General features: G+C 50.8%; 2 protein-coding genes and 1 pseudogene across 3 annotated transcripts in view; 2 read left to right on the forward strand and 1 right to left on the reverse strand.

Moving 5' to 3' along the window:
- Positions 1–3024: 3024 nt before the first annotated feature.
- The window catches only part of CACNA2D4 (calcium voltage-gated channel auxiliary subunit alpha2delta 4), a 135683-nt gene continuing 113069 nt past the window's right edge, over positions 3025–25638 (reverse strand). The window contains exons 27-39 of the mRNA XM_083821291.1: positions 23702–23763; positions 22576–22590; positions 21192–21236; positions 20251–20313; positions 16939–17009; positions 16175–16250; positions 14283–14335; positions 13196–13251; positions 11889–11909; positions 6246–6363; positions 4067–4179; positions 3550–3632; positions 3025–3163 (exon numbers count right to left, since the gene is read on the reverse strand). Coding sequence (XP_083677417.1) covers positions 3077–3163; positions 3550–3632; positions 4067–4179; positions 6246–6363; positions 11889–11909; positions 13196–13251; positions 14283–14335; positions 16175–16250; positions 16939–17009; positions 20251–20313; positions 21192–21236; positions 22576–22590; positions 23702–23763 — 863 coding nt within the window. The 3' untranslated portion in view covers positions 3025–3076. The remainder of the gene's footprint in view (positions 3164–3549; positions 3633–4066; positions 4180–6245; positions 6364–11888; positions 11910–13195; positions 13252–14282; positions 14336–16174; positions 16251–16938; positions 17010–20250; positions 20314–21191; positions 21237–22575; positions 22591–23701; positions 23764–25638) is intronic.
- Positions 8390–15336, forward strand: LOC310892958 (annotated as a pseudogene). Its single transcript, XR_014589260.1, has 2 exons — positions 8390–10464; positions 11498–15336. The product of XR_014589260.1 is annotated as an uncharacterized misc_RNA (transcript).
- Positions 10414–25638, forward strand: part of LOC310892960 (uncharacterized protein) — a 284028-nt gene continuing 268803 nt past the window's right edge. The window contains exon 1 of the mRNA XM_083821309.1: positions 10414–11458. Coding sequence (XP_083677435.1) covers positions 10714–11412 — 699 coding nt within the window. The 5' untranslated portion in view covers positions 10414–10713 and the 3' untranslated portion in view covers positions 11413–11458. The remainder of the gene's footprint in view (positions 11459–25638) is intronic.

The following is a 25638-nucleotide window of genomic DNA, read 5'->3' on the forward strand; positions in this document are numbered from 1 at the left end:
TCACTGCAAAGGGTGAACTTGTCCTGAGCATGGACTGAAGCACTGCAATCAAGGTGAACATCTAAGGCCATTGCCTAACTTTTTAAAAGGAGCTGGAAATTAAGTTAAATGCATGATCAGGATGAAGGAGCTGAGTTTGTTTTGGTTGAAGCTGTTAGAGGCTTCCCTGCAAAACCAAGTTTTTTTTTTTTCCTTTTATTATTTTATTCCCGTGCCTGCTGTGTGCCATCAAGCAATCTGTTCGAGCCAACCTCTCCTGCTGGTCAGTACTTCTATATTTGTCTTTAGTGCTCAAGTCCCAGTTCTCAAGGCTGATCTCCAGAAGTGCTGAGCGCCAGCTGATGTGCTTTGAATAAAGTTCCTTAAAAAAAAAAAAATCAGCTCCTTCGAGGAGATCCGTAGATTGGAATTGCTACAGATGAAGGAATACCAGACTTGATCTCATGGCAGCACCACGTGTGGTCATCCTCGAGTATTTCAGCAAAGGGCAGATAGGAAAGGCGCAGCAGGATCTCCTCTGCCCAGCATCATCTGGGCAGCCTTGTGGGGCCGGTTCCTTGGTGTGGACCATCCTGTTCACCCCAGGAAGGGAGGCCTTGGGGACGGGGGCTGTTTGTGAGTGAGCAGTTACCCTGGTATACCTTGTGTGCACACAAGAAGACTTTGCCTGCTCAGCCTTAACTCTGGTGATTCCAGAACTAGCTCAGAACTTCGCTTTTGCCTTTCTCCCCTCACGTAACGCTCATGTTTGAACACCAGAGCTATTGCTGCTTCCGAGCCCGGAGGTGTTTGCCCTGGAGATTCAAGCTGATCTTGTTTTTTAGCAGCTTCAGCGCTGGCACATAACAACTGGGCACAGAGGCTGCTCACAGCTGGCGTAAAAACTGAACTGCTCCGGTTGTAAACGAGATGAGAAAAATCATATGCCTGGCTGTGTTCCCAGAGCAATGATGTGTTTCCCTGACAGAGGCAAATTGTTATAGGTACCTTTGTGTTTGACTCCAGCCATGCTGGACCTGTGCGCGTTCGAGTTTGCCTTGCAGCTGGTCGGAGCTGGGCTCCCCTGGAAAAAGCATCCTGGAAAATATCCTGGGGCTCTGGCCTAAGAGGTGTGCGTAAAAGCGAGCAGGGCTGTCAGATGGGTCCTTCGCCTGCCCTTCTGGCACATACCGCCCCTCGCTGCCCCCAGTCTGGGATCTGCCTGGCCCTTGCTACATACAAGCTGACTCAGGCCAGCCTGCTGGAAAGCTGCTGCTTCTCTGCCCTCTCCCAGCTGCAAACAGCTAATGTAAATGATTTTCTGTAGCATGAAGTCACCCGTGTCTGGTCATACCTGAAGGTCCAGTCACCACCTTTGCTCTGTCACGAGCTTGGTAGCGTGACTCGAGGTGGGGAGCGCGTGCTGATGCTCACAGCGTCTCTCATGGCAGGTGGCAGCACCCAGATGTGGCTGCGGGCACTCGATGGGACGTTTCTCCCGTCTCCCAGTGCCGCCGTGGGTTTAAGGTCAGGTCTTAAAGGCAAGCCTCTACCCTTAGTTATTAGTTTAAGAAATAATGGGGTTCTCACCTCTGTCCTGTTCCCTCCAGTTAAAACCCATGCACTGTCTGAAGAAACCGAGCTGGGTGTGATTCACGCCTTTACTCTCCCAGCGCAGCTCTGTTCATGGGACCGTGTTTGCTGTGGATTAATGCACCTGAAATCAACCACGGCAGGGCAATGTGTGCTGACACAATTTCGTTAAGCTGCGTGGAGCTGGGGCCGTTATCCCTTCTGACAGCGAGGTCACCCTCGCCAAGGGCAGCAGCACCGAGCCCTGGGTAGCTGGTCCTGCCAGCAGGGAGCTGAGCCTGAGCTCTGAACAACTTGGGTTTGACAGAGCCTCTTCTCCTCCCGCACTGTCTTCATTTTCCTCGGCTGCGTCTGACTCTGATAAGGTCACTGGAGCTGCAGGATGGAAATCAAATCTCCCTCCAGAGCCTGAATCACTCCCAGTACTGCAGTCGCTCCTCTCCTCTTTGCTGTGACACCCCTCTGGGAAAGCAAAGCCAGCCACCCACTGGCCTCAAAGGGCCCCGCTAGGAGCCACTGGTAGGAGGGGCAGCGTCCCATGGCCCCAGTACACCTGGGGGTGCGTCTGGGGGTTCCTGCCCATGCAGCTCCCTCCACCTGCACCTCATTCCCATAAGTTTGGCAGGGAGAGGGGTTCCTGGGATGTCGGGCTGCATTTAGCACCAAACGTGACGTGATGAAACTTCAGTATCTATATAAAATACACTTTTTTTTTTTTTTTTTTAATGAGGTGGTACGGAGCGGTTCATACAAAAAGAGAAGAAAAATGGGTGCTCCCCACCCCTTGTTCATAAAGCTCTGTGACAAAGGGCCTGTGCACCCCAGCCGGGAATGCCAGGCTCAGGGCAGGGGCTGCTCACCCCTGGACAACCACGGGCAGCCTCCCTGGGCAGAGCAGCGCTGCTCCAAGGGAACAGTGCCCATACCCGAGCTGCTCCTGCCGTGAAACCAGCAGGCAGGGGGCACCTCCTGCTGCTTCGGCAGGTCACACACAGCCCCTTTCTCAAGGCAAGCCCATGCCTGGAGATGTATCTGGATGCTGCGAGTGCAGTGTTCCCCTCAGCAGAGCTGCAGCTCCAGTCCAGCTGTGCCATCCCCCGTGGTCCAGCTGCGGGTGCAGTTAGTGCAGCTCGGGGCTGGAGCCATGTTCTGAGCCTGGGGTCCTGGTTGATGAACACCCCAAGACCAGGAGATGTTGGCCCCCGCAGCTGGGTGCTCAAAATCCCGGCAGCTCTTATGAGCAGCAGCAACCAGGGTCTCTTGCCCGCCTGCTCTCCTAAGGCAAGAGCTGCCCGGCAGAGCCCTCTGCCTCACAGGGCACACTGCTCCACCATGGCCATGAGACAGGCAGGGCCACAGGGACGTGCGACACGTGTCTGAGCCGTGCTGGCCACCCCTGCTGTCCTTGGAGCTGCAGGGAGTCACACAGGGCGTCCCCAAAGGTGGCCCTGTCTCCTCTCCTCCCGCAGCCCTGTCCCTCGCCGTGTCCCTGCCGCGGGCAGTGTCACCGCAGGAGCAGTGCCAGGGGCAGGAGGAGCAGCGTCAGAGAGACAGAGAGCTCGGCAGCGCCGCCGCAGTCCTGGGCGTTTTCCTGGGGGACAGAGAAGACGAGGTATCAGCGTGCCTGCTGCCATGGTGGCATGGTGGGAGTGCCCCCCTTGCTTTTGGGAGGGAGAGCAGGGGCTGCAGAAGCTATGTAGCACAGCCTGAAGGAAGGCGTGCTGAGGGATGGTTTGAGGACACCCAAAAGCCCACCACCACTGGAGCTCAAGCCCTGCCCAGGTGTCACTAGTGTGATGTCCTCCTGTGAGGAAGCCCCTTGGGGATCCACCAGGCTGCATCTTGGGATGGGCACAAAACAGGCACGATGCATGCAGGAAGAGGGGATGGGACGTGTGTGCACAGCCACGGTGCCCAGGGTCGGGGGAAGCCCAGCCCCTGTGTTCTCCCGCCTGCCACGATGCCCTGTGGCCGTACCTCGGGGTGAAACGCGTGGCACGTGTCCGGGCGCCGCCTCAGCTTCTGGGAGCGCATCCGGTCGCACTTCACGGAGGCGTTATGTGCGGGGCGGTTAAGGACACGGGCAGGGGAGAAGGAAGGGGCATGAGTGCCGCACACAGAGATGGGGCCCTGGGGCATTTCCCCTGGGGAAATGGACAGCCTCGGGGACAGGGGAGGACCGGGGCCGGGCAGCCACCTCCCTGCTGCGGTGCTGCAGGTACATGGGCTGGGGATGCCGCTAAGTGCTAGAGAAAGGCAAGGAATGGCCGGCAGCTACAAATGGCAAAACAGCACGGAGCTGGGGGCTGCCCCGCGGTGGGAGGCTGGGCTCCAGCAGCAGGACTGTTGCCTCCTCTCCCTCACACTGGCTCCATTCCCCTGCCTCCTGGCTGGCCCACAAGCCGAGCTATGCCCTCCACCCCTTTCCCTGTGGGAATTACCACACGCTTTCCACTCTAGCAAACCCAGAGCCCCAGGGCAAGCAGAAGGATATATTTGACTTCTTTCGCATCCAGCAGGACAGGTGGGAAGATGTTGCAGTCGCAAGCAGCATCCGTGACGAGGAGCAGCAGGTTGCTGCTGGCAATCTGCTGTGCCACAAACATCCTGTGGAAAAAAGAGCGCACCAGAGAAATCGCAGCCCTCCCCGGCATGGCCCTGGCATTGCCTGGCCCTGTTCACCCTAGCAAATAAGGCCAAAGGAACAGAGAAGCTTGGAAGGGGGTGTCAGCAGAAGGCAGGAGAGGAGCAGTGCACACCTTCCTGTCCTCAGGAAGCACCCAGCTGGCTCGGTACAACTCTGCACAGCAGAAAAGCCAAAATCGGAACCAAAAACCCAACCAACCAAAAAAACAAGCAAAACCCAGTAGAGGCCCTCCCCAGGCACACTGGAGTGGGGCAGCACGTCTCAGAGGATCATGTGTAAGAAGGCCTGGCTTCACGTGGAGGTGTGCCAGTGCCCAGCCAACGTGTATGTACACATGTGCCTGCAGAACGTGAGGCTGTGTGCACGCTGTGATCCTCAGGGGGCAGAGTTCTGCTAAATTTCATGTTAAGTGAGAGACAAATGGAGGAGCTCAGTAACATCACGCATTACACCTGTGTGACAGGACTGGCCACCTGGTGCTTAGTCTCCCTGTAAAGCTTCAGTTTGCAGCCAACAGTCTGTCTTTCCCTTCCCCTCCCCATGAGACAAACAGAAAGGCTCGGTGATGGGCACGTGCAGGCGAGGATGTTCCTGGATGCAAGCATTTGCCCCAGGGCATCCACGTGAGGGCCTGCATGAGGGGCTGCAGGCTGTGTGGGAGCTGGAGGGCTCCTGTGGTCAGGGCAGAAGGGCAGCCACGTGTTTTGGCCACGTGTGTGGCTTAGTGCATGAGTGTGCACGCACGTGTGTGTGAGTGGGCAGCTCAGGCGTGGCTCTGCACACAGGAGGCTGCTGTGCCCGTGGCCACGTGGTTGCACTCATCGTCCTGTGTCACCCCTGCCTGATGACTCATCTGTGTCTCTCCTGTTCCTGCTCTCAGCCAAGGAAGAGGGCTTCTGGATCGGGCTGTGGCCATAGAGGTTTGTGAGGCTGCCCTGACCACCCCAACCACGCTGGAGACCTGCCCTGTTTCCCTGGGTGCTCACTGCCCAGCCTCTCCTTCTAGCTTACAGGGCTCTTTGTGTTCACCTCTAGAGGTGAATATGAATCAGGCCGTGTGTCCGCTGGGGCAAGGCACCGACCTGTGCCCCGCAGCAAGGCAAGGCTGGTCTGTGCAGGGACAGTGTTAGGCACAAACAGGTCTGCCTGGGGCATGACTGCTCTGGCTCTTCCCAGAGGTTACAGCACCGACACAGCTCCCTTTGTCACCAAACCCACTCTCTGCTCTCTGACAACGCACAGCAAGGCCCATTTTTCATAAAGCAGTGCTGACTAGCACAGGCTGTTTTCTTGACCTTTAATTCTTTCCTGCAGTCGGTCCAAGACCCAAGGCAGGTAAGGCTTTTCTTTTCTTTATGAGGGATTCCAGTCAGATCTGTTTGGTCTCCTCTGTGCGGGTCTACGTAACAGCACGTTAGGAAAAGCTGGACCAGTGGAAATTTCATCCTCCTTTCACCCTTCCACGCATGATTACTGATGGTGCTACGCAACTGCTGAAAATGGCCTCTTTTCACAATGACTTTTCTGTTAGTTTTGACTGCTCGTTCTCTTAAAATGAAAACGGAAAGTAAAAAAGGTTCCCCTTGTTTTGCTTTCTTTTGGTTTAACACTTCTTTTTTTCCCCTAATCCCTCCTTTTTTTTCTGTAGAAAAACAGAAAAGAGGGAAAATAAAAAGGGGAAAGGAATGCTGAAAGCATTGCAAAAAGGAAAATCTTCTAAGGAGAAAACTTTTGCCAGAAACGTGAAAAAACAGAAACAGCTCCTTTCTGAAATCTGCAGAATGGAAAAGAGACTTTCTTTTTTTAAACACTCTCTCCTTCCTCCTGCAGCCACCTCTGCTTATTAACAGATGGCTTTAATCCTTCCTTCTCTATCGAGAAGCTGTAACGTGGTCGTTCTCCCTTTGTGCTGCCCCCAGCCCAGGACACGGGAGGCACAGCAGCAGGTGACTCTTCTTGGGCTGTGACCAGGCTGTGGTGCCGGCGTGGCCTGGTGCCTGAATGAAAGGGAAGCTGTAATTCTTACTTTTGGCAATCTCCGCACTCGATCAGCCCGTTGGTCTCCTTGATGGCCGGCTCGTACACGAAGACGGGGTACTCCGTGTCGCAGGGCTGCAGGGTGTCGTGCTTCTTGTGCTTGTGAGCTGCGGCAGGGACAAGAACAGGCAGGGTGAGAGGACCATAACGGGGACATCTGCCCTGAGACACGGGACTTTGGCAGCGGTGACAGAGGGGCCCGAACAGGGGCAGGTGCTTACCAGGGCTCAGAGGAGCAAGGAGCAGCACCACGGAGCGCTGTAGTGATGCTGGCTCCCACTAGGTGGTGTGGGAAAACCAGGCTGTGCGAGGGATGCTCCTGCTGCTCCCCATCCCTTCTCCCTGCAGAAACCGGGGTGTGGGGCCGCTGGGGGGGGGGGTCCTACCACACCTGCTGCCTTTCGGAGTCCCTCCTGAGTCCCTCCTGCCTGCCCTGGCACTGGGTCATGTATTTTTGTACACGTCAGGTCCACGCACAGGCTGGTCCTCGGTGCCTGTGGTTGGAGATCTGCACTGGTGGGGACCCCCTGTGTTCAGAGGGCACACGGAAAATCCTTCCCAGACACTACCAGTGAGGGTGCCCCCCCTCGCCGGTGAGGCCTGCCAGCCTGTCTAAAACGGGTCTGCAAATTAATGCAACCTCACGCGTTCCCACTTCTCCGTCAGCCTCCGACCTTTCCTGAGTCCTCCGACGCTTCAGAGAGATCCCATGGCAGGCAAACGGATGGGCTGAAAGCGTGTCGCATCTTTAAAAAGAAAACACTGCCAGCAGACAGGGCTGGCATGTGTCCACAGGGGAGCAGAAGGTGGCTGTGAGGGCCTGGCCGAGCCTTGGCGAGCGCGCGGGGCTGGCTGTGGCAGGGAAGGATCCTCTGCCAAGGCAGAGCCACTGCCTTGCTGCTCCCCAGTCACACTCTGTGGGGCTCCCACACTAATTTTGGGATGAGGGTGAGCTGAACTGCCTCACTGAGCCTCCCTGGAGAAGCAAGGGCATCATTTCTAGGCGTTCAGCAAAGTCCTCCTTGCCTCGCTTGATCGGGCCAGCCAGCAATTATTTTCTGCAGTCGGAGGTAGCAAAGGCAGCTCCTGCCTCCGTGGCACACAGGGGAACGTCTCCGATCGAAATGTGAGGCTTTGTTGCTAGGGGAGAAGCGGCTGCAGCGCAGACAAGAAGCATGAGGACTGTTTCCACACCAGCTGCAGGCGCTGGGCACAAAGGCCTCACCTCACGGCCCCCAGACCCAGGGGCTGCAGCCCCCCTGACCTGGGGACCACCAGCTTGTTCCTTGCAGCTGCTGCAGGGAATACTGGTAGAAAAATGCAGCCACAGAGATTTTGATCAGTCAGTGCGTGGTAAGAAGGCATCAAGAGGGCGTCCGTGGTCCTGAGGGGTAATTGGCACCATGGTCAAGGCCTCACCAAGCGCTCACGGACGCCTCTCCCCTCACAGTGCTGAAGTGCACAGGAAGAGGAAGGCACACCCCACGGAGCTCGCTGTCTGCACAATGGGGACTATGCAAGAGACAAAGGCAGGATGATTTTCCCTGGTTCTTCTCTCTGCCTTGGCAATCCAGAGATATAAGGCATTCATCAGAAGCCAGGGGCTGCAGCCCAGCCTCCCGTCTAGTGCCCTCCCCAGGTGGACGTGAAGGGGATTTAAACACCTCCCTGCAGCACAGAGCCCCTGTGGCTGTGCCTTGTGCTCTTCTCCTGACCTTTCTGAAAACATCCCCCATGAGGCAGCCTCCTATTTAAATCCTTTCAAGCTGTAGGAACCACCTCTCAGCACCATGTTTTAGTTCATTGCTCGCCAATCCAAAAGCACAGAGGGCTTGATTTCAGCATCAAGATTCAGCACTCCTCACACTATCTTCATTCATGCTCTGATGACAAAAGCTACCAGTGCTTTCCAGCTCAGAGCAGCTACTGGATGACCATAAACTGGCCAGCGAAGTTCCTGAAGGACTAAAGGCGGTTGAAGAACGGGATGGGAGCCCTTTCCTTCAGCCTTAATTCGCTGTACTAGTGGGAAAACAATGCTTTAACTCCGTAACCTGCAGCCAGACTACCACGGGTACAGCCCGTCTTAGGGACATGCGTGTGGCAAGACCCCACATCCGTCCTTGAGCCATGAGCTATCACGGTCCCGCTGTGTCAACCTCTGGAATCTCATGGTGGTGTTGACCAGGGCTGTCACAGCAGCAGACATCTTTTGAGGCAGGCTGTGGTGTTTCTTTCTCAGAAGAACAGCTGTGACGACCACAAAGGTGACCTGAGAAGGGGGGGTCTTAATGAGAAGGCAAGTGAAGAAGATGCCCAACCACCAGGGCACACCTGGAGCCTTGGCAAGCCCAGCCCCGCTCACAGGCCCGACCTACGCCAGCCCTGCTTCAGCTACCGCGCAGGACCAGGGAGGTAAGAGATGGGAAGTGCACCGGGGCTGGACCCTGCAGGGGCTCTTCAGCCCCCGGCAGTGTGGGCTGAGTCCCTAACAGGAGCTGCGTTTCTCTGCAGCCTTTCACAGACGCCAGCAATTAGACTGGCTCTGGGTTAACCTCATCACGTGCACTACGCGGTTAAATTGGCACACGTTCCCCTGCACAGACCATCTTAAATCAGTTTCTTGGCACAGGCTAAATGAAAATAAGCCACTTTAAAATCCCTGACTTCTGCACGGAGACAAGACCTGAGACAGAGATTATGCTTAAGCCCACTGCCACTTAATTTGCCTGGAAGCAATGCAGCTGCAGCAGTATTCGGGAGCTCAGAGGAGCCCGGCAGCATGCACACTATCAGCAGCTTGCTGGGGCTGAGCCTCTGTGCACACAGGCTGGACATCAAAACCTTATCAGCAGCTCTGAGAGTCTGGTGGTCAGGGATTAGTAAACAGTCAGAGAAGCTGATAACAAATTGCAAACTTTATAGCAAAGCGTGAGTTAATTCCTGGCTGTCATTGCTACCATCTGCACTTCCAGAAAGACTTTGTCAGACAGTTGGCAACCAATCCTTCTGAGTAGCAAAGGCAGCCGCCGCTCCTTGCTGCACACAGTGCAGCCCAGATTGTGAACTCTTTCCCACCACCATAAATCATGAATATCTGCACCGAGTCAATGGACTTACTCGGGTACGAATGAGACAAAATCTGCCACTGACAAATACAAAATGGAGATTTCAAATGACTATCCTCTGTGTGCTTTACCATGCAGTCAGAAAGAAACTTTTCTGAGCTCCAGAATTCTAGAAATATTCCTTTCTAGGCTGCGTGCCTTGGCTGGAAGTATTTCTGGCTTAATTAAAGGCCTTCAAATCTGTGGTGATGTCCATAAAAGCAGAAGCCCTTACAAACACAGAGGGGAAAGAGACACTGAGAGCAGTGAAAAATCTGTGGCAGCAACATGTCTTCTCACCATCTCTGAGAAGCAGATTTGCATGAGGAATGCAATCTGAATCAATCGTGCCCATACTCCAGTGGCAAGCCTCACATTTCCAGAAAGCACGAGAATTTGGGAAGCAGAAATAGGACCAGTGTTGCAGAGCCGGAGGTGCACACAGCAGGGGTGAACATTAGATCCCCAACTGTTAATTCCTCTGTACATAACCTCAAATAAACATATACTTAGTTTCTCTCCCAGAAAATGTCTCCTCTCCATACGTTTTGCATTCGCCAGCCTTGGCAGGCAGTCAAGAAAATGTTAACATCCCTGGCAAAAATCTTCAGCCTGTTCTTAACAACACGTGCAACCCATTCCTTCCAGCCCCAATGGTTTCCTTCCACCCTGCCACTCCCTCCCCCACGCATGGACCCTTGTTTCTTCATCTACAGCCACACTCTCCTCCTCTTCCTCTTCTTCACACAGCAAGGCACATTCCAACTGTCTATTTCTTTATCTCTGTCTCACACATACGTCTTGCTGGGCAGAGAGCAAACCAGTGAACACGAGCTAGATATGGAAGCAGTGAGATACAAACACAGCCACAGTCTGGACTCTGTCTGGAGGGATTTCTAGCTTGCCTGCAAGAGTGGATTTATGAGCTACAGCACATACTTATCAGTTAAACTGCTTGAAAGTAATTCTGCATTATCCTGGAGCTGGGCTGGTATTCATCAGAGGGGCTAAGCCATGGGGTGTGGAAAAGAAGACTTAAATTGCCTCTGAGTATCTGAAGACAACAAGACCCAAACAGATTTTTTTGCAAGAAGGCACAAGGCCCAGAGAGTTGTGGTGAATGGAGTCAAATCTGGTTGGAGGCCGGTCACTAGTGGAGTCCCCCAGGGCTCGGTACTGGGGCCGGTCCTCTTTAATATCTTTATTGATGATCTGGATGAGGGCGTCCAGTGCACCCTCAGTAAGTTTGCAGATGACACCAAGCTAAGTGCGTGTGTCGATCTGCTCGAGGGCAGGAAGGCTCTGCAGGAGGATCTGGATAGGCTGGACCGATGGGCTGAGGTCAACTGCATGAAGTTCAACAAGGCCAAGTGCCAGGTCCTGCACCTGGGCTGCAACAACCCCAAGCAGAGCTACAGGCTGGGAGATGAGTGGCTGGAAAGCTGCCTGGCCGAGAAGGACCTGGGAGTATTGGTGGATAGTCGGCTGAATATGAGCCAGCAGTGTGCTCAGGTGGCCAAGAAGGCCAACAGCATCCTGGCCTGCATAAGAAGCAGTGTGGCCAGCAGGTCTAGGGAAGTGATTGTGCCCCTGTACTCGGCTCTGGTGAGGCCGCACCTCGAGTACTGTGTTCAGTTTTGGGCCCCTCGCTACAGGAAGGACATGGACGTGCTCGAGCGAGTCCAGAGAAGGGCGACCAAGCTTGTGCGGGGTCTGGAGAACAAGTCTTACGAGGAGCGGCTGAGGGAGCTGGGCTTGTTCAGCCTGGAGAAGAGGAGGCTCAGGGGCGACCTCATCGCTCTCTACAGTTACCTGAAAGGAGGCTGTAGAGAGGTGGGGGTTGGTCTATTCTCCCACGTGCCTAGTGACAGGACGAGGGGGAATGGGCGAAAGTTGCGACAGGGGAGTTTTAGGTTGGATGTTAGGAAGTACTTCTTTACCGAAAGGGTTATTAAGCATTGGAACGGGCTGCCCAGGGAGGTGGTGGAGTCACCATCCCTGGAGGTCTTTAAAAGACGTTTAGATGTAGAGCTTAGCGATATGGTTTAGTGGAGTACTTAGTGTTAGGTCGGAGGTTGGACTCGATGATCTTGAGGTCTCTTCCAACCTAGAGAAATCTGTGAATCTGTGAAAGTTGCTTTTGGTTTTGGTGTAACGCCTGAAAAGATGGGGGCAGCAGGGAGCCAGAGAGAAGGAAGAACCACGTTAGAGTGGCTAACAGCCCATCTGCGCTATAGCCACGAGTGATGGTCTCGTTTGGGCCTGCGGTCACTAAGGAGGCTGGCGTGTCCCTTCTTGTGTTGGCCTCTCAGTGACAGACCTTTAACATCACCAGCTCAGTGAACTAAACCAGCAACAGCATCTGCTGATTCCCTGCAGTGCAGGGAAATAGAGCCAGGCACTGCCGTGCAACCATGACACCCTTCTCCAAGTTCCCCGTTGTCCAAAAGGTGGAAAATTGTCACTCCTAGCCTGGGATTTCTAGCTAGATCCTCCTCTTTTGGCTACATGGTGGTTCTACTTACAGTGATGGAAGACAGCCTTGGCTGGAGGAGCAGTATGCACACACACACAATGAAGATGGAGCCACATGACAGTTTCACACGATGGCAGCACAGCGAAGAGATGAGTTGGCACACAGCAACCATGGAGGTGATGCAAGAATGATGAGCAAAGCACAAAAGGAAATGGTGATGAGTAGTGTAGAAGCAAGAACCCCCTCCCTTTTTCCTCACATCTCCTCCAGCAAAAATTAAATCGAATTGCAGCCATCTAGCATCCGTAACAGCTCTCCACAGGAACACCACGTCTGTCTGTGTCCCTCCTGCACTATAGAAGAGCTGTACTTGCTCATCTATCTCTTCCTCACTGATTTCTGCATGGGGACACTCCCTTCATCCTGATACAAGTTAAAGCACCATCCAGGGCCACACAGAGGAGATCTGCAGCTTCTAGTGCCGTGTCTGGAGAGCCTCTTTGGAGGAGGTAAGTAGGATGGACAGCACCCAGACACTGCACTGGCTCTCTGACTACAAGGACTTCTTGCTCTCTGAAAACAAGTGGTTCCCTGTTACACCAGGAGAACTTAAGGCAGAGGACTCAACCCCACTGTTAGCAGGGAAAGTTCCTCTGTGTCCACTCAAAGTACCATTAATGCTGAATAGTTAGCAAGGAAGCAATAATTGTGTCTACACTGCTACGTAGATGTGCACTCTTCACCTGTCCCTTACAGTCACCTCAGGGCCATTGATGTCCCTCGCCTGTAGGAGCATGTGCCACCACCTTCTGCCTTCCAGAGAGAGTCCAGTGGGAAAGTAAAGACCCTCAATGCGTTATTTGAGCCATCCAGCACAACTCAGTGGGATGGCTGAAGGAAAGGATGCAAGGAAGCTGTTCTCAGCTGAACCTTACAGGCTTTCTGGCTAGCTCTGCAGAGCCTGCTGCTCCAGCCCTGCTCTGTCCTGTGCCTCGGGCCATCATCACAAAAGACTGGAAGTCTTTCCAAGTGAAGGGCTTTGCGACCGATGGACACACAGGGTGGGGTGCTCGGAAAGAAAAACCTCCCCATGTTACCGCAGTTACGCTGAGGAAAGCACGCTCTAGGCTGCACAGGCTTCCCCCCGATGGCTCTGGTGCTAGGGCAGCTTGAAATGGGGTTGGGAGGGAGACAGGTGGTGTTGGGACCTGGAAGCTGGCTTCCAGTGTCCACAGAGGGAGATGTGGTGGGATGGCAGCTTCTTGCACGAGGTTCGGCTTCCCCATAGAGCTTCTGCTGCCACCAGCAGCTGTGACACTCACGTGCTACGGGGTGGCTGGACTCCCGTGTACTCACCGTCTGCCAAGTTGTCTGAGTGCCAGAAGCTACTCATGTTAAACTCCAAAAGGAAACTGTCAAAAGAGCAAGAACAGAGGATGCTTTTTCAGCAGCCTGGAAGGGTGCAGGTGGCAGTGAGATGCCTCCGTGGCCTGGCAAATATCAGCTCTAAAATGTCTATTGTGGATTTTCAGGCAGTGGAAGTCTGAGATTACTTTTTTCCCCAGTTTGTTTGTTTTTTGTTTGTTTGTTTTTGTTTTTGGTTGCTCAACGTGACATAGTATGTCTCCGTATCGTGGGATCTATACTATGGAATAACTGAGTGGGCTTTTCATGAAGGGCACACTGTCTGGGTACCTCGCCAGTGAAGGGATGAACGTGGCAGCCCTGGAGGCTGAAGCTGGATCCAGTCGCTGCAGACACACCCGAGTGGGCACAGGCAGCTTGCAGGGAGCTGGCACTAGCTGCAAGCCACGCTGAATTATGCTGTGTCAATAAGCTCAAGGCCCAGGATCTGGGTCTTTTCAGCCTCTCAGGCTGAGATGCTCAGGGTCAGGGTTTCAGCCTGGGCCCAGCAAGCTGAGCAGCTTTGGTCCCAATTTGAGCTTGCTCCTAATTTGAGCTCTAACTCTTATTCCCACCCCCCCCAGTTTGAGGTGAGCCTGAATCCAGAGCTCGATACAAAGCATTCCCTCTCCTCCCCTCTCTTCTCCCTTGCCTGCCACTCAGATCTGAGCTTCCTGGCTTCTTCCTGGCAGCCCTCGCCCCTGTGGAGGATTCACATATCGTGGGCGAATGAGACAGGGAGGAGGACGCAGCATGGAGGACCTGCACGGGGCCTCCAGAGACCCAAGTCCTATTTCTGACTCTGCTGCGTTGTACTGAGTGACTTCAGGTAAGTCCCAGACCCGCTCAGGGCCTCTGCCTCTGTGTTTGTGAAATGGGAATAGTAATAGCTTTCTGCCTCCCGGGAGCGAGGCACCGGGCTGAATGTCACAAAAAGGCTGACAGCAGTGTCCTATGTGGGGGCCTCTGCTCATGGCCTTCTCGGCTCTCACCCCGGCTGGTCTGAGCCTGCCAAATACCCATATCTTTTTGTACTCACATGAGGAAATCACTTATCAGCCATTTCACTGCAGTTAGAAAGGCATAAATTGGCTGGAGAACAAAAGAAGAAATGAGAAACATCATAAGGACCTGGTCGGAAACTTTACAATTGTTAGGCAGGACCCCGCGTTTCAGACCAATTCCCTCCACTACTCAGAGCTCTCCTAAAGACAGGCTGGAAATTCAAGGTCTGGGCATCACTGGAAAATGCTCAAAATATATCAAAAGCCAGCGGAGCTGCCTTGCTGCTAATAATATTTTCTCACCCCTCCCAGTCAGGGTCAGGGAGTTTATCACAAATGCGTGAAGGACTTTGAAGATGTAATTGCTTGATGAGTTCTCTCCAGTATGGATGACCTTGAGAGCTCAGAGCAGGAGAGAAATACAGCTAAATGGGACACCACCAGTGTAGGATGCTTTTATATTCCAATTGCAAGTGGTGTTTCTGGGACAAGCTACAGCATTGTCCAGGAGTTAGTGTTATGTCCTATTGATTGATTATGCTTAACTGTGCTTTCATCCAGCTTTTCCTCAAGATGGCATGACTTCTATCATTTTTCTTCTTTTAAGCTACAAATTGGAAATCCAGCATAGTCCCAGGGCCAGTTACTCAGCAGAGGATCCTGCTGGTTCTTCTCTTGGTAACCATGGCTGAGTTTCATCTCTCCCTCTCACAAATCACTACCATGTCCTCGAACCCAAAACACATGCATCAGTCACAAGACACAAGAGAATGTTCAATTACTGCTAACTGGCTTATCTTCAACCAAAATAAGTCAGCAAATAGTAAAATGGTTGGGGATATGACTGATTTTTCCTTTCAACAATGTATATGTAAAAATGGACTTCTTCCTTTTTAAAGATTTTGTTAAGACGGTGAAGAGAGAGGTGAAGTTTGGAGGTTCACCCTTTTATTCTCTTCCCTGGTCACCTGGTTTTGGTAGCTCATATTTTTTGACTTCTTTTTTTTTTTTTTTGTTAACGAAAATTCTCAAGGATATGATCAAGCAAATATTTTAATTAATATCACATTATTTTATCTATCCAGATTCAGTATAGCCATTGCCAAAACTGACATATTGTTAAAAAATGTGAAACATTATTGAAAAGGAATATTTGCTTGAAAATTCTTTTGCTAGAAAAAATGATGATGTCATGCCATAAGATGTGCTTTCAGCACAACACATTTTAAAGAGTCAAAAAAAATGATCATAACAATAAGAAACAGATCTCTGTTCAGGGTTACTTTAACTAGTTTGAACTGAGCTGAGTTTTGATTAATTACTTAGGTCTGCCTGCTTGAGGTGAGGTTAGAAAGGTAGAGTGGGATTAGATTATCAGTTTGTATCAGAATAAAGAGAGGTTGTGTTTGGGTGCTGGCAAACCTTCCCCTCTGACAGTTTGTTCTCTGGGCTACCAGCTCTTCTCAGCAGCTTTGACCCCTCTTTCTGTTACTCCCAGCCCACTCACGCTTCCCTCAGAGGATGACAACTTTCTCCCAGATGTTCTGTTCACTTTCAGGTCAACTCTTGGGCTGCTGAGAAAAACTATGCCCTGTGAAAGTATTTCTGCTGATTTCAGCTGCAAGCTGGTGTCACAGCTTATAGCAGAAGAAGCCTGGCATAGTATGGTTCCTGTCCTCCCCCTGGTCCTTCCAATTTTCATTAAGATCCTACACGCCAATAGAGAGCCAAATTGGAAACCTCTGTCAGTGGCCACCACTGCCTCAGAAACCTGCCTCAGATGAGTCTGGACTTTCCCAGCATTTGAAGGCAAACAGCTATGAAGTTTTTGGGAGGAGTATGCTACACCACAGTGTTGGGGATATCCTAAAAGAAAGCCTCCACCGACAGTCCCAGCAGGGAAGGCTGTGTGCAGAGAGATACGTACACTGAGCAGCGGCCGGGCACCGCTGTGGTGGTGGTAGGGTATCTTACACATCGCTTGATAGTCATACATGGTCACCCTAGGATGAAAGCAAGACAAGCAAGCAGTCAAAATTGAGCAATGCAACCACCTACGGGGCAACTACGCCAGCCTGCACTGCTTTTTCCTACTTGGGCCCAATTGTACAAAAAAATTTCTGTGTGGAAGAACTAAAGCAGTGGCCTGCTTAAATGTGTCTTGGCTGTTTGGCCAGGGCTGGACAGTGAAAAGCAAGAAATACAGGCCTTGGATTAACGTAACTGGGTCAGTACAGGAGGAAGTATGTCCCTGATTACAGGTCATAAGTAAAGCAGAGTCTGAAGCTGAAGAATTATAATTGTATCTACTTCAAGTCCCTCTAGTTCCTAATTTCAAGCCATCAAAAATCTGAACTGTCTTTTGACATGCGCTTGGGGAGTGGAGTGAGGTGACCAGAGGTATTTTAGGAGAGAGAGAAATGTTCTCAGCCAACTGCAATGCCAGCTCTGGAGGCCTCTCAGGCAGCCTCTCTTGGAAAGGCTTTCCAGCTGGGAAAAAAACAGGGTATGGGGTGACGATGGTCAAGCACATCAGGGGAGAGGGTGGGCAGCTAAAGGAGCTCTGGATGCAAAGTAAGAGCCACATGTGTCCGCTCACTCATCCTGCCCTGCTTACAGAAGGAGCCTGACATGCTCTGCCCCACACACCAGCTGAGAAAGGAGAAGCACAGAGCAGGGACCCCTGCTTACTTCTTGAACATGCCCATGTTCAACAGCTGGGTCATTACTGAGCCATCCACTGCACCAAGAAATTTTCCAGCCTGCAAACACAAGAAAGGGAAAAAAAAAAAGCAAACAAAAAAAGAAGCTGTTAGGCATAAAAATTCCAATTTTAGAGTAAAATTTCTCTCCTGCTCCAGCTGATCCAGTCTGTCTAGATGCCTAATATACACCCCAAATCCTACTTACATGCCTGGATTAAAAGAGGAGTTTGTGGCCCTCTGGACCTATTTATGTTTCAGAGTCAATAACCTCAAATACAGTCCCAACCCTAGATCCAGGAACCACTGCTTTAGAGACTTCTTCAAACAAATGAGAGTTCTGGCTTTCCTGATTACTAAATCATGACAAATCCATCACAGAATTTCTCAGAATCTGCTAACTCTACTGCCTGGTTTACAAGCAAGTAAATAAAATACTCATAAATAATAAAAATTAAGATATGAGCTGCCCTCTGTCTCTTCCTGGTTCACAGCAAATAGCTCCCATATGTGACAGAACCACCCATGCAGTCTGTGGGGACGTTTTACTGTTCCACAGATAGGTCCCCAGTCATTTAGCATGCATTAGCAGATGTCAGAGGACTTCATTTTTTGGAGCAGGCCATTTCCACTAAAAAAAAGCCCAAAACCAACAAACAAAACTTAGGCAAGTTTACCTAAGATCATATGGTAATCATCTATCAGTAGCCTGGCATGGTTATGAGCCTCTTCTAACAGGCCTTAGAAGGTATTCCACTATATAAATCGGTACATAACACCAACTCCCCTTTGAGCATTTGGATTTTAATCATCCCAGACATAGCTGAAGGGGTCTGAGCAAGCACTAGCTTTTCTGACCCCTCAGACAAAGTCAGCACTTGATTTTCCACAACCTCCGCTTGGCTCGGTGGGATCTTGGTCTTCTAGCTGCCACCCCGCCCCTTGTCCCTGGAGTCCCACCAGAGCAGAGCTTGTAGAAAAATCCTGTAAGATGCCCCAGGGAGAAGGCAGCAGTCCTGAAGCTTTTCAGGAGCCAGTTCCCCATCCCAAAGGGTCCCCAGCGGGCAGGGAGTGGCAATTAGCCCCATGCAGCATCATTCAGCTTTCAAGGCTATGGAACACAGGCTACTGATTTAATGCTGCTGCTGTCTCGAATTCCCTACAGGGTTTAAGAGTCTGGACACTAGTGGTGCCACTGGGAAATAAAATCAGTAATTGGATCAAGATAAAGAAGTCATTTGGGAAGAAAAGCAGTGGTGAACTCTCCAAGGTCAGGGGAGGTAACAGCTGGAGAAGATGACAGTGCTGGTGCCTGCCCAAATGTCTGATCTCAGGGGCATGTGGATAATGTTTATAATTTACCCAAATCCACTATAATGCCATGTTTCTGCTTGTCAGATCTTTCAAAGATGAGCTTTTTGAAAAACCCATTTTTCATAAGATGCAGGAAAAATAGAACCCAGGAGGGCGATGCTGAGGACGAACAGTAGTTGTGGTACCTAAAGGGTGCAGTTGCCTTTATCTATGGACACGTGATAGGGCTCAGTAAAGCACCTTTGAAAATGCCATGGAAGTCAGTGGACAAAACAGTGACTACTAACCCATGCTGAACACACAGCGGGACCTGGCCTCCCAGAGTAGGGAGCCAATACATATTTGCAGTATTTTCCTCCCTTACTTTTCAAGTTTTATTTGCTTTTTTTTGGCACAACAAGTTGTTGACGGGGAAGCTTTACTGAAATATTCACTGTGCCAGGCAGGTCACCATCCTGCCAGAAAAGAGACTGGTTATTCCTTGCTACGTGCCCCCTTTATACGTCTGTATCACCTTGCTGCTACCGTGCTGCAGATTCACTTTGTTTTGTGAGCCTCAGCAGTGCCCATTTTGGCCTCTCTGAACTTATTGTGTAGTGTCTGCAGGATTCACAGTCTCACTTGTTTCTTTTGCCAGCCTGTTATGGGTGTGCTAACCAAGATAAGTTCAGATGTGAGACTATGGGACTCGCAGATTTTAATTCTAGAAATCCTGTTTTATTCCTCTTCTTTCTTTTCTGTCCCAGCTGCTTTGAGACCAATGATGCTACTTCATGTTCCACTCTTAACTACAACCTCTTGAATAGCCTCTTGTGAGGGACCTTGCTACAGGTTTTTTGAAAAACTGCGATATGGTAGGCCATTCATTCTCTGTTATCATTTTTTGCCGACACTTTCAAAGAACTACAGCTGATAAGAAGATTTTCTACCTTTATAGAAGCTGCACTGCTTGTCCCAATCATATCCACCAGGTGTTTTATTATTTTATTTTTAATTACCATTTCAACTTGTTTGTTTCATCCTGAAGTAGGTAATTTCTAGAATCAGATGTACTGCCTTTTAGAAATATGCACACTGTATTTGTTAACTCCAGTACTACACAATTTCACTGAAATTCACACTTCCGTTAGGAACAAAATGCTTCATTTTCCATTTGTTCTGTAAGCCCATTCTTGCCATTGACATACTGCTTTGTAGTTTATGAGACTGTTCTCACATGTCACTTTTCGACATCCAAATCCATGGAATTTCATTACTTTGAAATGAACAGGTTTGTGGTGCATTTACCAGAGAGCAGAAAAGTATAGCTAAACCATGCAGTGACCGGTGTTGATTTTGCCCAAGGTGAACAGGATGTCTCAACACAAACTGCACCCCTTGAGCACTCCAGAACTGCTCATGGACGCACTGGCAGCAGGAAAAAAGGAAGCAATTTCTGTTGCTCATATTTTTATTAATATTCTGAGTAATTTTCCTTACTCATTTTACCTCCACGAGTCCACTAAATGCCCCAATTCTTTAGGTGTACTCCTGTTTCCAATTTGCTTAAATGATGCCATTTTCACTTTTGCCTTTGGCATTTCACTGTTACCATCCCCTCCGCTTCCTTTGCTGCAGAATGACTGTTTCATCTTCGCTAGGGCTCAGAAGTGCCACTTCCCTCCCTGTCCCTTTCAGATCATGCTTGCCTCCTGGGGCTGCCTCAGATCATCTTCAGTAGCATCTGCAGTGAGGGAGCGGATTTTAATTTCCTCACTTCTGATAAAAAAGATAGTATGACTAGTTCCTTCCTTATCATCGCAAACTCCTTCCTTACCTAGGATATGCTGTCACCGTGCCTGGAGGCGTCCCCTCACCACGCAGCTGAGTTTCATCGTACCCTGGCCACCTTTGTCACACAATTGGACTTGACTGGTTTTCACCAGCTCTGGTGTGTTATTCAGGCACATGCAAAGCACCCTCCCCTTCTTCTCCTATGCTCTCTTACCTCTGCAGGTCTTTTGGAAATGAGTATAAAGCCATTATTATCAATGAGGAAGCAATTCAGAACCTGTGGAGATGAAAGAGAAGCGACATCAGAGATGGCATAGTGGTGGCTTCTGCTGTGCGCTGCTGTCTGCAGGGTGAAGCGCGCGGCCTCGGCCCCGGCACTGCCACGCCTCACCCCATCACTCAGCTAACACAGGCTTTGGACCATTGATTTTTCCCTCTCTGCCTCCATTTTGAGGTATTTAGCTGTTTGTGACAGAGATGGTCTCTAGCAAACTTCAAACCATGTTTAGGGAGACATCCTGCAGGCAGTGACAGGATATTTGGAGAGCACCCCTCTTTAATAATAAGTTATCAACTATTTTCCACCTTCAGGTTTCAGAGTTTTATAAACACTTATGAAATAACCCTCTCCTCTGGTGTTATCATTTTTTATTTATATATTTTTTGGAGCAAGAAAAGGAGGCACAGAATTTAGATGAAAATCTTCAGGCCTCACAAGGAAAAAACAGGATCCTAGATGAACACAGGAGGATAATTCTCTGGGGATCCCACCATCCAGGACACAGCATCTTGTGTCCTGACTACGCCTGAGACATACAGAGCAGTGGCATAAATACACGTGTCACACTGCCAGCCACTCTCTTTGGCAGACCAGAACACTGGTGGGACAGCCTTAGAAGAGATGGACTCTCCTTAGAGTCGCTGGTTGGAGTCCACACGTCCCCGCTGGGCTCAGCTGACGTCTCACAGTTGACACCGCTTCTAGGGGAAGACCTAAGCTGCAGGTTTGTCTCAACAGCACAGGGTCCTACCCTAGCAGTGCAACGTTTTGAGAGATGAGGGGCAACACCTGATGTCTGGGGAGACAAGGACCTCCACCAAGCAGGTGGTCAGTCGTTCCATCACAGATACTGAGAAGACATCTGGGAAACTTACGTCATCCTGACAGCTCAGTGGACAGGCACCATCCAAGGCACTGCACTGGAAAGAAAAAGCAGGAATTGAATCACGGCATGCTCTCATCTTACACGCTCCCCCTTGGGACTGCTAAGGAAAAGCACCCCATAAAGCCCTGCAAATTCGCTGGCATCTTGAACAAGACAAGAAGCAGCCCCAGGTCGGCCAGTCAGTGCCTGTGCACAGTGTCTGTGCTTGGGAAGGAAGGGGGCAGCATCCAGCTCTCCGGCTGTGCTAACAGAAGTTACTGTGCACTGGCAAGAAAACAGCATGCATTTCAGCATCTGCTAGTATCTGGTCTGAGTACATGGCACGGTATTTTAGATCAGGATTACTCTCAGGCGGTGATTTTTTGTTGTTGCTGCTGTTGGTTTCTTTATTCTCCGGACAGCTAATGATAAAATAGGATGTGAATGGTGCTTGTGTAGCCCCAGGCACCGTCCATTTGTTTCATTTAGGATTTGGGTACCGGATTTGACATCTGTTTCACAACACTGAAGTGGGTGGGGACACGAGGGGTTAAGTGGTGAGTAACAAAGCCCTTCAGGTGCTTATTGATTTCATAATTGTTCTGGGTTTGCGGTGGCTGCATGTGTCTGTCTCTTTGTGTTATTTCTCAATACTATTTTCCCTGGCAGCTGAGGAAAGGAAGCTGACACGGTGTTGCCGTTTCTGTACATGGGATCCCCTTCCTGCCAGAGGTTTTCCAGGGTCAGGGGAGGATGCTGACATGTGGCACAGCCTGCCTGCTCTCCCACAAATGTCCTTTCTTTCTGCAAAACCCTCACGCAGAAGTCCCAGCCCCACTGGGATGATTCTGAATATGAAGAGGTGAATTTGCCATTTCAAACCACAACAGAGCCATTACTCTAAGTTAGGCTTTGTTTCTCATTTTAAGTTTTGCAGGACAAACTCAGTATTTTCAGGTTTCCATCCCTCTGCTCGATTTCGAAGGAGGGTCAAGTCTGTTTGCAGTATCGCTCACACTCCAGCTTGCTCTTTGAGGCTCGAGGGATGATGTTAAAACACATCCCTTTGCCCACAGATGCAAGAACAGCCTCTCCCCCGCCTCTCCACAAAACAGCGTTGGGTTGTGTCTCCCTGGGCATATGCATAGCGGTGGCTCTGGACTTCATCCCCAGTGGGATCATTTCTTCGGCGAGCAGAGAAACATGGCTGTAACGAGGCAGCATTACTGCCTGGGGGGTCACACGTACAGGCTACAGCAGGCTTGGGCTGTCTCCAGTGAATGTAATCAAGGGACAGTGCCTGCACCATGCTGGCACACACACCGCACAACCACAAAGCAGAGCTGCGGCGAGGCACACCACGATGCCCCCTGTCCCAGCTTGTGCCTACTTACATCGGTGTCATTGGGCTGGGGACGGGGGAGCAGCGTGGACATCCAGAGCGGCACGGCACAGCAGGTGTGGCAGCAGGAGAGAAGAAACAAAATCTGTTAGTCACCCCCCGTCAGGCTGCGGTCACGTCCTAGGAAGCCAGGCAAGGGATTTTTTTCATACGAGCACCTCTCAGGACCGTGGTGTACAGGCACTTGGCACACAAGCCTCCTTTCAGCTTCTGTAATAAGCATCCCCAGTTTCAATTAACACCTGAAACAAGCCTGCGCGTGTGTTTGTGTGAGAACTGCCTGGGCATGGCCCTTAGGGGATTTTTATATTTAAGCTAAATAGGAAGTCTTTTAGCTCAGGCGGTGTTTACGTGAGGTCCCTCTGCCTCCCTCCTGCCAGGCTGCCTCCTCCTGCCACCACGCTGGATGCTCCTGCTCCTCACACGTGCTCTGCCCCTCCGAGCATCCTCCTGGTCCCCTGTCTGCACAGCCCCCATCTGCTGGCAGTTCCCTCTCCTGACCGCTGAGAGCTGCTTCTGCTGTGTGCTTACTCCCACCCAAAAGCAAAACCTCTCGGGAAAGCCCCCGGGTGGTGACAGGGCAGTGTTTCACTCTTCCTGCCTCTCAGACCAGGGGGCTGCTTTAATTATTCCACTTCTCGTGGTCCACCAAGCATTCAAAATTAGCACAGCACTGAAAGTTTATCCCCGGAGCAAATCGTTTTTATTTTGGCAAGCTAGTAGCATTTCATTACCATTACCAAGATGATAAAAGAAGGCAGTAGATTTTTTTTTCCCATGTGCCCAAAATTTCAGATTTCCATGAGGTTTCTGAAAGGCTGACCGAGCACAAACATATTTCCACAATTAAATGCGTCGTATGCAGCGGAGCTAATGCCAGGCCAGGATGCTGAGACTGTCAACACAGCATTTGCGGAGCAGACTCACAGCTCACGTGGCACTAGTGCCATCGAAGGATTAGGGAAACGTGAGACTTCCGGCTAATCTACTTGAGAAATCTTTTAATATGAATTTCACTAAAGCCCTCACCAAAACGGCACCACACATGATGTAATGTAGCATCGACCTCGCTGACGAAGAGCATTAAACTGTCTCTGCGTGATCGCTCGTGCTCCTACCTGTTGCATGGCCATCCAAAACTTGCGTTGGAGTAACTCCAGCTTAATTTGCACACCCACCGCTACGGGAAATGAAAGGGGCGAGGATGAACAGAGGAATGTGTGAGAGAGAGAGAAAGACAAACACAAGTTAGGAAAGGAGGGGTAAATATTTGCTCTAAGTAATGGGACGGAGCTGCGATTGCGACCTGCTTCTGAGTGCAAATGCACTGCCGGGCCAGCACTGAGGCAGGCTGCCAAGTGAGAGTCAGAGGTTTGACAAGGCAGGGGGGAAGTGGGCACCGACTGTACCGAGGTGCTGACACCTCCCTCCCACTGAACACTACGGAGCTACAAACACATTAACAGCAACAGCATCACCCCCCGCACCCTCCCCCCCAAAAAAATTTACCAAAAAAACCCCAAACCCAAAAAAACACACAACAAAAGAGAGAGCATGTGAGCTTTCATCTTTGAATTTTGTGGATTTGTCCGGCCAGAACTGACTTTTCGGATCATCCCAGGCTCATCTACCCAACCCGGTATCAATCAGACAAAAGTAGGGCAGCGTGAGGAAGGGATTCGAAAACCCACTTGTCTCAAGGGGAGACCGCAGTGATTTAGGCTGCTTTTAAACCACCTCAAAAGCACAAAAATATCAATGCCCCTTGATGGGAGCACGTAGGCTAGAACTGCTCAGGTACCCCATCCAGCCTTGTGCACGCTCCTCTAAGAAAAAGTGCATGCGTTTCTTAATGAAGTGTGTCCTAATTTCTCAGCTTAATTTCTCTTCTATTCCCAGCATCGTGTTCTTGAAGCAAGACACAGCTCCACACCAGCAGGAGCCGTGCAGGGTCTCCCTGGCCGAATAACACAGCTATTCCCTGGGTCGGTTGCCTACAAGCACAGATAATAACCAGTGCAGTCGTGCGCATCCCGGTGCTGTGATGGGGAACAACGGGGCTGCGTGTCAACTAGTTGAATCAAAGAGCTTTGCAGGAATTACAGCCTCAAGCAGGACCTCGAAATAGAAAATGCAGTGGCAGTGAGGGAGAAGACGAAGTACAGGGAGGGGAGGTTTGGGCTCTTTTTCACAGCCACCAATGCTGGGCGGGTGAAGCGTTGCTGGTTGCTGCAGATTTCCTCTGAATTAGCTTCAAAGCGGGGACGGAACCTAGCTAAGGAGCTTTTAAACCTGAACCACACTACGCACCGTGTGGGTGCTTTTAAGTCAACAGTCTGATCTGATGCTCTCATTCAGATGGATGTGAATTAAAACCGGAGTATGCAGTGGTGTACTTCCGTGCCGCACGCACAGAGAGCCTGGCACCAGCTGGGATCACAGCCATGGTACAGCAGCCCTGCCTTTTGTACCAGTGTCGGTGTCCTTCCTGTCACATTCCCATCGCTGGCATGTCTTATGAAATCCCAATCACTGGCATGTTTCTTATCCAGCCCTCCCTGCTGTAGGATGGATCTGACTGCCTGTGAGTGGGGGAAAGGAATTATTTTGTACTGCTGCCTTGCCCTAAGCCTCACAGAGCACAAACTGGACGAGACACAACGCTCACCTGAGATTCATCTGTATCTGTTTCCAGGAACCTAAAGAAAGGAGAAAGTCCAGCCCTGGTGAAGATTCATCATCTCCAGTGGGGCTATCACAGGCTATCACAGCTTGGCATGGTGCTCTCACAGACAAAGCGGCAGTCCATGACAGAAGGCAAATGGTGCTGATGCTGCTGAGACCATCTGATTTGGTACATAGCTTTAAATAAATTCACCATTGTCCTTTCCAACATCTTAAGAAAGAGCTATTCCCGTTATCACAGCAGATCACATCAGTGGGACTGAGCATTACCCAGGCCATATAGTTTTTATGAGACCTGAAGAGGAGCTGACACCTAGATAAATAACCTTGCAAAGCAGAGACTAACCGAGTGGCTCATGTTTTTGCCCAA

Source organism: Anser anser (assembly GCF_964211835.1).
Source record: "Anser anser genome assembly, chromosome: 1".
NCBI classification, from domain to species: Eukaryota; Metazoa; Chordata; class Aves; order Anseriformes; family Anatidae; genus Anser; species Anser anser.